The sequence below is a fragment of the Syngnathus scovelli genome, chromosome 17 (assembly GCF_024217435.2).
Source record: "Syngnathus scovelli strain Florida chromosome 17, RoL_Ssco_1.2, whole genome shotgun sequence".
Lineage (NCBI taxonomy): Eukaryota > Metazoa > Chordata > Actinopteri > Syngnathiformes > Syngnathidae > Syngnathus > Syngnathus scovelli.
In genome coordinates this window covers 10,738,895-10,752,872 of record NC_090863.1, presented here as the reverse complement: position 1 = coordinate 10,752,872, position 13,978 = coordinate 10,738,895, and the positions used below count along the sequence as shown (strand labels likewise).

The 13,978-nt window shown below is 37.4% G+C and overlaps 2 protein-coding genes across 10 annotated transcripts in view; one reads left to right on the top strand and one right to left on the bottom strand.

Annotated features, from left to right (window-relative positions):
* Positions 1 to 2,840, top strand: part of pappa2 (pappalysin 2) — a 28,865-nt gene extending 26,025 nt beyond the window's left edge. The window contains exon 27 of the mRNA XM_049747504.2: positions 1,935 to 2,840. Coding sequence (XP_049603461.1) covers positions 1,935 to 2,048 — 114 coding nt within the window. The 3' untranslated portion in view covers positions 2,049 to 2,840. The remainder of the gene's footprint in view (positions 1 to 1,934) is intronic.
* A 360-nt stretch (positions 2,841 to 3,200) lies between these two features.
* Positions 3,201 to 13,978, bottom strand: part of astn1 (astrotactin 1) — a 125,550-nt gene continuing 114,772 nt past the window's right edge. For all 9 annotated transcript variants that reach the window (XM_049747505.1, XM_049747507.1, XM_049747508.1 and 6 more), the window contains 4 exons: positions 11,157 to 11,292; positions 9,671 to 9,771; positions 8,812 to 8,995; positions 3,201 to 6,775 (listed from right to left, as the gene is read on the bottom strand). In XM_049747505.1, the coding sequence (XP_049603462.1) occupies positions 6,538 to 6,775; positions 8,812 to 8,995; positions 9,671 to 9,771; positions 11,157 to 11,292 (659 nt within the window). In that variant the 3' untranslated portion in view covers positions 3,201 to 6,537. The remainder of the gene's footprint in view (positions 6,776 to 8,811; positions 8,996 to 9,670; positions 9,772 to 11,156; positions 11,293 to 13,978) is intronic.

Here is a 13,978-nt window from a genome sequence, read left to right as displayed (position 1 = left end):
AGAGAACTACCACTAACTCCATTTTACTGTGGAAAAAGAGGATTACAAAGTCAGCAGGCAGGGAGCAGAGGTGTTGAAAGTACGGTGGTTCATTTGGCCACATTATAACAGCAGCTAAGCAACTCAGGTTTATGCTCAGGAAGTGAACTTAACCATGCTTACTGTCTTTCAGAACTTTGAAGGAACGTAGAGCCTTCAAAATTCATTCTTACTTTAGTTCCAATATTTATCTGTTGCACAAATTTGGACAGGTTATCCATGGATTTCAATCCCTTTTAAATGTCAGAAATGAAGACCAACAAGTTTACCTCCCACATCTTGGTTCACTTGTTGTCCATTTCATTTTTCATTACCTCCCACTTTCCATTCTCCCTCTTCTTCTCCTCTTACAGTCTTCCTCTTGCTCCCTCTCTCCAAGAATAAATGTTTACATGTCTTGCTACAGACTTCTTTGCGGGGCACCAGAGTTTGTTTTACAACCTGTGGTGGTGGCTTGCTTCCTAGACAGAGCTGGCAGCTCTTGTTGTTGATTCTTAACATGTGTTCATCGGTTTACCTCCACCCATGACGATGTGTTCCTGCTCCCCGTCGACTCTCAAGGCTTCTTGTTGTTCAAAGACCAGGTGACACCAAATGGTCTCCTCTTTTTTCTTTGAAGATCCTACTTGAGTTCCCAAGTGCGACTTTTTAGTACATTAAAACTGAGAGACCAGACATATGATCCATAGCTAGCTGCTCACCACGCCTTGCCGCACTAAAAATATAACACCTCCACTATTGCCTCAGCTCATTTTGTAGGTGCGCTGAAGTACCGTATTGGCCCGAATATAAGACGAGGTCTTTTTCATTGAAATAAAACTTAAAAAGGGGAGGTCGTCTTACATTCAGGGTCTAGACAAAGGCTTTTTTCAAACTTGAGTCTGGGTCGACTTATAATCCAGGTCACCTTATATTCGGGCCAATACGGTAAATGTCCTGGCCCAATCAATATAAACTGTAACTCAACAAACAACGGTGAATATCTGATATATAAAGGGCTCCAAACAGAATAGTGTTTTGACTTGGGATGTGAATTGATAAGATTTTTCCGATTCCGATTCCATTTTCAATTCTGTTTAATCATTTGGGAAAAAAAGAAGCACATAAACGATTATGATAATTTTGTTTAACATATTGGAACTTTGTGTAAATATGACATTACAAACCTAACAGTGAAGAATGCAAACATTCTCCTATAATATAAATGATCACCTACCAAAAATCAGGGGCATTCCTCGTCTGAACCAGTCAGACGGTTTCTCTCGTCGTCATCTAAAATAAAACATGAGACGTGATTTGCATGACGGTTTTTACACTTTATAGAAATACAGCTCGCACGAAAATCAGTGTTAGTTACTTACCTGTAAGGTTGTTGACTGAGCCATCGCCAACTTTGAGTTGCGATAATTACGGAGATGTGCCTTATGGCTACCAGATAAATATCATTCTGTGTCTTGGCCGGGGTGAGTTGTCACACTTCAAGTCCATCACTCACCAGACCACCTTCAGTCATTAAGTGCTTCCATATAGATTGAGTCTATTGGTGGAGGTCCGTTGGGGACGTGGGCCAAACAAATGTCAAAGTCTTGTTGATGAAGGCATTATGTACATGAGCGTTTTGTTTTCTGCTTCGAAAAGGCAACAAAAAAAGAAGACAATGAATCTGTTTCTGGAAGGTGGAGAGGGGCAGTATGATGTTTCTTGCTTGCAATCCAATCAATGATGAGACAATAAAAATCCGCTAGGGCTACATTCGGGTAGTCTGACGATGGCAATATATTTACTGAATGAGGGAAAATGATGTGTACAGAGCTGTTTAGCTGATTTTCAAATATCAACACCAAAAATGTAGACTATTGGAGGTGTTTCCAATAATGATACTTATTTTCTAACAGGTCATTCAGTTTGGAGCAGACTGCAATCAAGATGAGTGCACATGCCGTGATCCGGATGCCAGGGAAAATAAGAGCAAAGGCAAGGACCCACAAGGGGGAGGAGGAATCCCATAAAATAGATGAGTGCAAGCAAGTCAAGTGGTGTAACATAAGTCAAGCTGTAGATAATATACACAACAAGCTCAAATATTACCTTATCATGTACTTTGTACACGTTTTGAAGGCAAAGATGTCTTTTCAAAAGGGTCAATGAAAGTGGTTAAGCACCTTTGCCATTGCCGTCAATAGGTAAATAAAAAGAGATTACAGAAATAGAATGTATTATGTGTTATGAAATGATGGGAACTCAAAATGAAACATTTTCTGCTGCTACTATGTATCATCAAACTATCAGCAATGGTCAGAATGGTTTTAGCTCATCCTAGGACTTGTATTAATGACTATTAACCTTAGAAATGTAAATGGCTTTGTTAAGACAAATGTGTATTGACTAAATCAAGACATGTCTCGAATACGTATTTACTAGCTGATATGTTGAAATCATCGATGGTAACCGTAATTAGTTTTGCATTTCCACGAAATTAATATCGACAAATTGTTTTCGCAAGCTTTTATTACTGTACAAATGGAACTGTAAAGTTGAGCATTAAACAAACAATGTGAAAAGAACTGCTCTTAAACATTGTGGATTATCTATTGGAGTTAGAAAAATGAACCGTACAGTTCTACATAAGATATCGAAGTGAAACACCCAACACTGTTGTATCCATGCAAGAAACGTACAAAAACTGAAATCATGTATCCAAATAGTTAATCCAAACTTGCAGATAAGTGTAACCATGTTCAGTATTCTACAATACTCTATACACCTTATTGAATAAATTGAAACTATATTTATCTTTTTCAGTGGTTTGACTTTTGTTCTCTATGTCTAAATATTGTTAAATGCTTCCCAAAAAAAAAAGTCCTATACCATATTCACTACAATTTCCCCTTTATTTAGCAGTTCAACAGATGCTTAAAGTGAAACTGAACCCAATATTTCAAAATGCTTTACTTTAATATTTCCCAAAAGCACACAACTGCGGTATTGTCACCTTCTTAAACTCTTTTTTAGTGTAACTGAATTGTTTGCGTGAATTTAATACATATCTTCACACACGCACACAAGTAAATGAAGCTGCTTCATCAGTTGCACTTGATCACTGAAATTGGTCTAATCTCATCAATTAATTTTGAAGTGGGAACAAATAACATTCCTATAGCCACATTTCATGTCTTTATTCTTCAAGAAAAAAAAAAGTAATGTTAACTTGATGACAGACACATTTAAAGACAGAATCATGCAGGTACGAGTTGGTCAAGTGTCTTGATTTGTTTTTTTTTGTGTCTCTCAATCAGTTGTCATAATCCCTTTTTAGCAACACAATGTTGCAAAATCCTTTAATCAGGCAATTCCTGAGTTTAGTACAATGTCTCACAATAGCCTATTAGAGTATATTCAGAAAGAAATAAACAGGTCTGCTTTTCACATTAGTACTGCAAAGACTGAGCTACACAGCAAATAGGATAATACAAGCTATCTTGTGAAGCGCACAATATTTTTTAAAACACTTGTGTACGTATGCATATACAGAGGAAAAACACTACGTTGGTACAATGTAATAATGCATGTGTAAAACACTCTGCCTCCTCCACAAATATCTAGCATTCATTTTAGTATTCAGAAATTTATTAGAAATTAATAACACCTATACCTTTATTTGACACTTACCTTCAGGCCACTTCAGTAAGATAAAAAAAATATAAAGTACTCGGACAGTCTCCCTAAATATAATCAAAGTTTGCACAAAAATAATCAAAGATCAATAAGAAAGAAGGTAATAAACCATTAGTGTTTCTACATTGAAAGTAATGAGTTTCAGTTTTAACCACAGGAACATAAAACATACTTTCAGACACATATTGTAGGTATGACAGTAATTTCTGTTACAACCTCATTCAAAAGTAGCAACCATAAATTGTACATTCAGCAATTTGACTCTAAAATTCTACTTGAATGCTATGTATTGTACATTGTTCAAGCTAGTAACAGATTTTTTTTTCCTCACCACATTAAATTTGCCATTTCATGCCTTGTGTATTATACCCGTAGCTACAAATGACAAGCAGAATCTCCTGTAAAATCAACCAAGGTACTCAATTTTTAGTGCTATGTTATGATTCTTTTGAAATCCTATATTCAACAAGGTTAATTTCAAATACAGTCTCTGATGAGAGCAAAGGTTGTTTCATTTTTGCAGGATTAAAATGAAACAGGGTATTATTGAGATGGTGGCTGTCTAAAATCTGTTGACTTTATTTACCACCGTATGGCCAACAACTATCAGACCGCCAATTAATATTAATTGTTGACACTTTGGCATGGACCCTGCTGGAAATTTTGTTCCAGTAAATTTATAGCTCCAACTTTTCACTGGCTTTCTTATGTTTTGTAGCAGTGCAGACAAATTGTATATCAAAATGGACTGATCTTTAAATTATATGTGTATGCAAATGATAGCAGTAGGTTACAAATGTCGGTATGAAGTTATAATTACAAATAAACATTTGTGAAGTGTTTTATTTCAGCTGTGTCCTGCCCTCCTCATTCATCTCAACCTCACTCCATATCTCTTTCTCCTCAAAGTTACATTTATGATAACAGTGATTTCTCAATTATAGAATGAATGCACTCCAATTTATTTTTCTTTTATTCTAAATTCAAGATTATGGCACTCCATTTATTTTCTCCCCGTGTGAAAGATGGGACCTGCTTTCAGATTACAAATTTATATTTAGAAACAAAATTGCAAATAATACACAAGTTTAACAACATTTCATTGAGAAATTTTCTTCAAAATCACAGTTTGAAAGTGGACTGAAGAAAAAACTCCGAATGAAAAACATCGAAATGATTTAAAAGTCCCCAGCTATCAAAATCTAATGTTTGTTCTCACATGCTTAAAATACATTTTCGGGTTATGAGCAAGTGAGACACAGCCGGTTGCCTTCAAGCTATACAATTAGAGCATACAATAAGCACAGTAGATTATGTTCTATAACAATACTTCACAGTTTATAATTTAGAAAGCACCTTTGGAGGAAATAGCGAAGCTTGCAATTACTGTCACCAAAATAAAATGCGGGCGAGAAATGGAATGTCTTGTGCATTCAAGTAAATGGGAGCTGACTGAGTCTAAATAGCTGAGGCCCTCTTTTTGTTTACATCCATGTAATTTTTCTGTCGCACCCTGCTTCTTAGTTGTTCGTTACGCCATTTTTTTTTTTTTTATGGTTTATTAGGTAGAAGAAATTAAAAATTAAAAGCTGTTTTCCATCTTCAAATTAAGGAGAACAGCTATCCAGTGAGAGCAAAGCTTATTTACATTTGACTAACTTGAAAATAAGCATCCTGGGCATTTCCAACCCAAATCATTTTACAAACAATAAAAAGAAATCAAAGATTTAAAAAAAAAAAATTTGACAAGGGATATTAAATAAAAATCCCATCACGTCTGACCTACAGAAAACCACCATTTATTTTTGCTATATAATTTGTTAACACTCCAACTAATCTAAAAATAAAAGTGTGAGTGAAATATTCAAAAATACATATATTTGCTTTAAGAACTGATTTGTTCATAGAACTTCCTTAATTCAAAACAACTAAATGATGCAAGGCTACGTTAAAGGTAACTTTTTTGTTTCACACTTCTGTTTCAATAACGTTTTTGTTTCGTTGTACACCCTTATAGCATACAATATTTATCTTTAAACCTATACAGTAGCTGACGTTAAAAAGTGCATCAGCACATGTAAAACATCTTTTCATATATATCACAAACAAAACAAAACACAGTGACGAACAATAAAGTTGCAAGGCTTCAGTTGGTGAAATGACATTATTACAAAGATGCTTAGTAACTATAATTTGACCTTTGATTTGTTTCTGATCAACTGCCACAGAAGAGTTGGAAAGACATCAACTAAACAAGCTTGCTCTGATGTTTTAAGTGTGCACACTTAAATGTAAAACTGTCAAATTTTTTTTGATCTGACAAAAAGCAAGGGTGGGTTATATACAGTTGTGTTCAGAATATTAGTAGTATATATAGTAGTGTTTTCCATTTCCTTCCATGCATCTTTTTTTTTTTTTTCCATTTTAAAGCATTGGAGATCATTGTAGATCATGGGTGTTAAATTCAAGGGCCTGGGGCCAGATACGGCCCGCCACATCATTTTATGTGGCCCATGAGAGAAATTTTGCATTGACTTTGTGTTATTACTAAAATCATAAATTGTATTCACTTTTAAAAAACTAAAGATATTGAATGCTATTTTTATTAGCATTCACCTTTGTAAAATATTTGAACAGGTCCTCTGAGGGAAACTTATGACTATGATGCGGCCCAAGACAAAAATTGTATGTAGATGAACAGGCAATCATTTTTTGCCCCTTTGTATACCTTGTTTCCCATGTAACTTTAAAATATAGACTCAAAACTTGGTTGAATCTTTTTAGTCACATAACACTACTACTATTCTGAACACCACTGTACATTTAGATTTCCTTGGGCTCACCATAGTCATTATACATGACAGTGAGCATTTGCTCATCACATGCTTTGTGTACGTCCTGGCCCATACCTGCCCAGTTCATTTCAAAGGTCTTGGTGTCAGTGTAGCGACAGGAAAGGAACTTGAGAGACATCCGACGAAGGCCAATCTTGGGCTCCTGGAGGAGGCCTTTACACCATGGGGAAAGTTCATTTAACTGCGAGAGGATCAGACCAGCTTTCCTGTTGGAACCAATAACACCAAAAAAAACAACAACGTGGTATTCACATTAATGCAGAAGACTGAGCCGTTTGCATGTTTGTGATGTCAGTATGCATGTTTCCGTTATTCCCGGAAGCTGATAATGAATTTTGATCCATAATCTGATATGCGTGAAGAAATTTCATTCACCTAGCCACCGTTTACAAACAATTTGAAAAGACCCTTTTCCTGAACTTGTCGTTTTCTTGTCTGTAAAATATTATTGTCTACTGCAATGAAAATGTCCTGAGAGGAGGTCCAATCATAATAATACTAAATATTGCAGGCACTACTCTGATTAGAATCTGTCATCAAAAACAAAAAGAACATGGAGGGAAAAGAGGTCCAACTGTGGAGATAGACAAAAAGAGTGAGGAGGGAAAAAAAAGCTATTCTTTCGTATTTGCCAAAGCATCTTGAATTTCGGAGGAAGCAGCCAAGTGGTGTGCCTTAAATAATGGGTACGTTCATAGTGATGACAAGGTCTGGCCCCCGGGAGAAAAAATGTCAAGACTTGGATGGACAGACCTTTGGTGAGTTTATGGCTTTAGTTAAAACATCAAGCATCAAAAGGAACAAAAATGTCCCTCAATGAAAGCCAAACAGTCTCGTCATTGTGAGTCGATATGATTCTAAAAACATGTCCAAATATCTGCTGTTGAAGATGAAGCCATATTTGATCATTCATTTATTTCCCAGTATTGCATACTTGGCTCATACGAGTTGATACTGAGTCAGAGACCCCCACATGGGTTCTTATTATCAGTGATCTGATGACGTAATGAAAATCAATTTTGATTAGTCCTTATTGTTTGTGACAAGGAAGCTCGGGAATTTTTTTTTAGCCGGGCTTTTTGTCTATGTATGCATGAGTACTTTTATATTGGAATTTGAGAGATGATGAAAGAGAGCTGAGACACGCACAAGAAATAATATGACCACTTCAAACAGTCCACTATTGAACAACTTTTTTACAAACTCAGCTACAAACCTGTAAAATCTTATTTTATGTCATGTTTTTGCACATCAACATTTTTTTTTTTTTTTAAAACTTGGAAAATGTGTGGTTCCCACTACTGTGTTTCTCGGACCAATGTGCCATGAGCATCTGTGGAAAGCATCTGAGTCATAATTCTGATCAAACATAATAAAAAGATAATCGTTATAGATACAACGCCAAAACCGAAATCCAAGTTTTCTGTCTTTCCCCATCATAATCTGGAATTCCTTTTTTTTTCTTCTACCGTAAACTCATCATAATCCCTCAATGTCACAAACAGGAATCAGGGAGGCAAGATTGGGGAACAGCTCAGAAAATATTCATAAAAAAAGGAAATGAAGAAGCATGGATGAATAAAAATAGAAACATTTTGGGAAGAAAAAGTACAACAGAACGTAAAGCAACAAAATAAAACTAGGAATAAACCTGGTACAAAATAAACATGACATGACTTGGGGTACGAAACAGAAGCAGTGAACCGACAAAGAAGAAATCCGTCCGTCCTCGCCTCTCACTATCTCTTCCTCCTGTCTCTTCATACTTCACCCCCACACTCCTCTCATTCATGCCCATATAATCTGTTTTACTTTGGCTAATCTCTCATTTCCAGTGCATGTTTCCACCTTTATAAATGTTAATGTACTCCACCCGCTCCCTGTTCTTAATGCAGATGTCAAATCTGGCCTCCACTACTCTTTATAGCTTCACTGTGTGGTTCGTCGACTTTCTCACTCTTTACCTCCCACAACTCTGCACATTTCCCCTGGTTTGTAAAGTTGGGCAGCGACACACCTTGGCTCTTTTCCTCAGGCAACTTTTTCAGCCTCTGGAATGCTATTGAGCAACTTGGTGAAAAACTTTATTTTATAATGAAAATAATACAAGTAAAATCCTAAAACTGCTGAATAAAGATAATTCAGTTACAGCATGACTTCCCTTTTTACGCTCTATTTTTTTTTTGCATTGGGTGTTAATATGGAGATTTGCTTCTGTTGCAGGAATACTCCCTGATTTTACCTGGGTCCAAGCTCATCCTCACACCTCCAGGTAAATTCTCCAAAGCTCTCATATCGCTGGTTGTAGTGGTAGAGAACTCGATGCAACGCTGGAGCACCAAGGTCCATCAGAGTGTTATAAGCTGTTTGCTGCTCCTTCCCACTAGTGTAGCCATTAAACAGGTTGTAGATTTTATCAGCTATTTCTGGAGGGGCACAACAAATGGATACAGTTTCCAGGCAACACAATGATGAAAATGACAACTGTCAGACCATTGAGAAAACTTTTGGGATCATTTTAAAGATTTGCTGAGAAAACTGTTATTCCACCCTTTTCATTGGACACACTTGCCACAATCAAGATATATGCTCATTTTTGGATGCCAATAGTCTGTTCAAGAAAAATACAAATGCAGTCCAATTTAGGATTTGTATTTTGAAACACATCATTTCCAGGGAATAAAAATGACAACAGCATGGCCTGAATGTACCATAATTCAGTGGCTGGCGCATTTTGTAATAGCTCGGTTAAATCAGCAAATCAACAGCTGGCTAACTGTTGAACCGTGCGGACTAACATCGTTTGTAATCAACAAAAATAATGTTTGTACTGTAAATCAGCCACGGAACATGACAAATTAGGACGACCCACCCCAATGTCCATGTTTGTTTTGGAAAATGTAATCCCAGACTGACTAATAATACTTGAATACACTTGTCCAACCCATATTGATACATAGTTCATGAAAAGTAACTGAATGGAATTGATTTTTATTCCACTCTCAGCATACACACGATAAAAACTGACACCCGCACGAAATTCAACAAGGCTCCTGTGCCTCCAAGTGAGACGTGACTTTATCTCGTGTCTCTCTCCTCACCTTGAGCCTTGACGTCATCCACAGTTGGGCATGGAGTTTTAATAGTGACCTCACTTGGACTGGAGCGACGCCCAGTGTTGTCAACTGCCCAAAGCCGGAACCTAGACAGACATACGGTAACCTATTTATGCTGCATCTCAATCTCTGGATGGAAGGCACAAATACGTCAAATTGTTCTGAATTATATCCCCATCCAGTGGCTAAAATGCTCATAGCATCCACAACTAAAGACAAAGACCTGAGAAAGAATCATAGAAACTCTGAAAGAATAATTTTGGATCAATGGGTTTCATCACTTTCATCATTAAAACATCTGCTTGTGCTTACTGTGCCTCTCACACAAACTTTTCCTGAAACAAGACCATATCTGGATGGGCCCTCGAAATATAAGGGGAGAGAAACAGGGCCTTGGCTCAGTGACAATGAGCTGCCAGACAGACTAGAGCGTGCAGGAGCCCTGCCCTTGCTAGGATTTGAAGGACGTGAGGAGCTTTGAAACAGACTAAATACAGTACATCAAAACATTCCTTGTATTCTGATTATGTTTCTCTGCCTCTCGATCTTTTTCTCACTCGTTCCTCAGCTTCTCCCCAAACGCCATCTCATTTCCTCTTTGAGATGTGTGTATTACTTCACTCCAGGCAAGTTGTCTGTGGGTTAAGTGTGAGCATGTGTACTGAGAAAGTGTGCGTGCAGACTGAGAAAAGTGTCTTGGTCATCTAATGATAGTAAATTCCCATGTGGTGTAAATGTTTAATGGAATAAATCATTTTTTCATGACTCATTAACAGCTCTCTTTTGATAAAATCACCTTGTTATTAATATGGAATTATATTCCCACCTATTTGTGGGAATGGTACATTAAAAGACCATTTTGAAGTAATTTCTGAATTGCTAAAATGAACCCAAATTACTGTAATGTATCTTGCTAAATGGCATGAGCAATTTGCAAATACACCAATGATCCCAAGGATCATGTCCTCATTGTTGATACTTTTACTTTCATTATCCTCATTTTTAACACAATTGAATAAATCTAGAGTTACATAAAATTAAACTGATCGGAGTCTTGAGAGTCTGCCAATGGATGCCAAAGCCAACACAGGTAATTTGGTCATTATTAAATTCAAATTAAATATTCAGACTCTGCATCTGAAAATTTCAATCTCTCATACTCTCAATCTCTCAATTTCAAAAAGCCACCAGGGGAAAAAAAAAGGATTTGAAGATTCTAATGACCCATGACAGACAAAGGCACAGACTAATCCCTGATGGCACCTCTTCTTATGCATCAATTTGGATTTGCTCTTGGATCTTTCTAGACTTGTGTGGATTTTTTTTTTTTTGCCAAATACTCCAGCTTTCTCTCACATTCCAAAACCTTAGGTACAGCATGTATTCAAGTATGAATCATTGTGCCATGTGATTCAATAATCGTTACCATTTTTGGAGCAATCTCAATCACAAAAAGGAGGGATTATCTTACATATATGTGGTGTCAGGTTCCAGACAGCGGACGATCATGCTGACCGAGGAGGACAGCAGGTTTGGAATGTCTCCTAACATCACACATGGAGACCTGGCGCCAGACAAGATATCATCCACGAAGCTCAGGAGCGTTTCTAAAGCACAGAGACAAACGTGATTTAAACAATACTCAAGTTTTTGTCAAATAATTTCAGTTCTTGTGGCATTAATTGATACAGGGGTCACATAAAAGTTGTGTCATGATAAGTCAAACTGTTTTAAATGAATTTTTAATTATATCTGACATGGCACGGCACGGGGCAACACTGGTTAGTACGTCCGCCTCACAGTGCAGATGTTGTGGGTTTGATTCCTGCACCGGCCTTCCTGTGAGGAGTTTGCATGTTCTCCTCGTATCTATGAGAGTTTCCTCCTCCCACATTCCAAAAAACATGCACGGTAGGCCGACAGACCACTCCAAATTATCAATAGGTGAGATTGTGAGTGTCAATGCTTGTTCCTTGTGATTGCCTGGCAACCAATTCAGATTCAGCTGGGATAGGCTTCGGCACGCCCGCGGCTCCGTGAGGAAATGCGGTTCCGAAAATGGATGGTTGGATCATATCTGACATCATTCTCCTCTGTAAATCAATCTTTAGTGAGCATATTAGACAAATCATTACGGTAAACATAACTATTGAACCAATCAGAGGATGGCAAAATGCCGACACCAGTTTGAGCCAAAGGCTTCAACTGTGTGTGTTTGTGTGCGAGTGTGTGTGTGTGCACCCATGGGCGTATCTGCGTGTGTGTTCAATAGCAGCACTCTGGATTCTGAAGGCCTTGGGCATGTTACATTTACCTGGCAACACATAAAAGTTGAAATGTGATTGGACAAAAATGAATTTGACACATGAACTTTTGTTTGGCTTTCTCAAGGCACTGATCGATCGCAACTGGACTGTTCTGACATTTCGCCTCTCGAGAAGCCTTCATCAGTTCATTCAACAACACTTGGTTAGGACTGCACAAACTTGAGTTTGTGTGGAAAATGCAACTATTTACGCCACAAAGTGTTGAGAGGAGAAACAAACAAACGGAGCAGTCCACTTGCAATGGGCTCAATGTCCTAATGAATAAGAATAACCACAAGCACATTTTCTCTGGCTCATTTGAAATATTGCCAATCACAACATATGCCTTCATTTCTGTCAGTTTGAAGTAGCTGAACAACAGTGAGCAGCTCAATGAAACAATATGAGGAACCCCATTGTGCACTGTCATACTGAGATGAAAGCTTCATGTGGGTGGTCAGAGGAACACAATGCAGAGCACAGTGTGCTTCAATCACAGAAGACCTGTAATACAGTGAACACAACGTGCTGCCATGGCATTTATAGGCGAGCCGCAACACCAGGGGAATAAAAATCATACAGAGAAACAAAAACATTCCTCTAGTTGCAGGAATAATGGTATTGAAACTTGCGCAACATTTTATAGTTGGTTTATTGTCATGCTCTTGATTCTATATAAACAGTGGGTAGATAAATCTGATTGTTCAAGATTCATAACTTATGGAGATTCTCATCTAAATAAAAACTGAATGCACTTCATCACAATAAATCCAAGTATGTGGTCTCTTTCTTTTGTGTACACAGTCAGTGTGAATAACAAGACTAAACCGCAGATTGACAAATGAGCCTGAAAGAAAAGTTCTTGTTTTTTATTCTCGCATCATCATTCTAGCATAGTATTGAGATACCGTATTTTTTGCACTATAAGGCGCACCTAAAAACCTCAAATTTTCTCAAAAGCTGACAGTGCGCCTTATAATCAGGTGTGCCTTATATATGGACCAATATTGAGCCACTACAGCAGGCGTGTCCAAAGTCCATCCCGCGGGCCAAATGTATACATCTTATATATGGACAAAGTTTTAAAATGGACCATTCATTGAAGGTGCGCCTTATAATCCGGCGCGCCTTATAGTGCGGAAAATGCTGTTCCATATTTGGGAAATGTATGAAATATTTGGCCAAATGGTAAATGTGTATGTTCTCAACTTTTATTTAAATGTGTAAAGCACTTTGGTCAACAGGAATAAGCCAATTCCTTCTAATAGAAAAATGCAATCTGTGATGTTGGACATTTTCTTCTTCACTAATAGGAAAGACAAAAACACATGCACGTCTCCCGGACTGTAGATGCATTTCAATTGCCTCGATGGGTTACAATTACGAGTCCTTGGGTCCCTTGAAGGTACTATAAAATTGTAACATAAACTTATTGGCAAGACAAACAAGAATGTTCAAAACATAGTGAACTATATTTTCCGTCATTTGGTGTAACATGCTGCTTTAGCCACAATGTGAGAAATATGACCCTTTATTTAGTTTTGCACTGCAAGCCCAGGAGCTTATCCAAAGACGACACTGGAAGACTCATTTGGGAAATGAAAAGTTTGTCTATCTAGAAAAAGTGCCGAAACCTCCAAGAGACAGACTGGATTTTTATCTCTGATAGCAACTGATTGGGCATCAATGCTTCGGTCTGGGGGATAAATGTAGTCATAAAAGTATGATATTAAACTGATTTTTCAAATTTATTGCTATAGGCATAGACGCACCGATTCTTTTGTACAGCCAGCGAGCCACTTATCATGCCCAACAGTTTTATGGTTCTAACAGCGATTAGAGGTGATGACTGAAGTTAAAATATATTGAATAACGTACAACCGAGTCCTAAACTAATTTTATTTTATGACTGATAATATTTATTCAACTGTAAGCAGTAGTTTAAAAGAAAAATGGCTTCTTCTTTAAAACCACCTGTTGTGAGGAA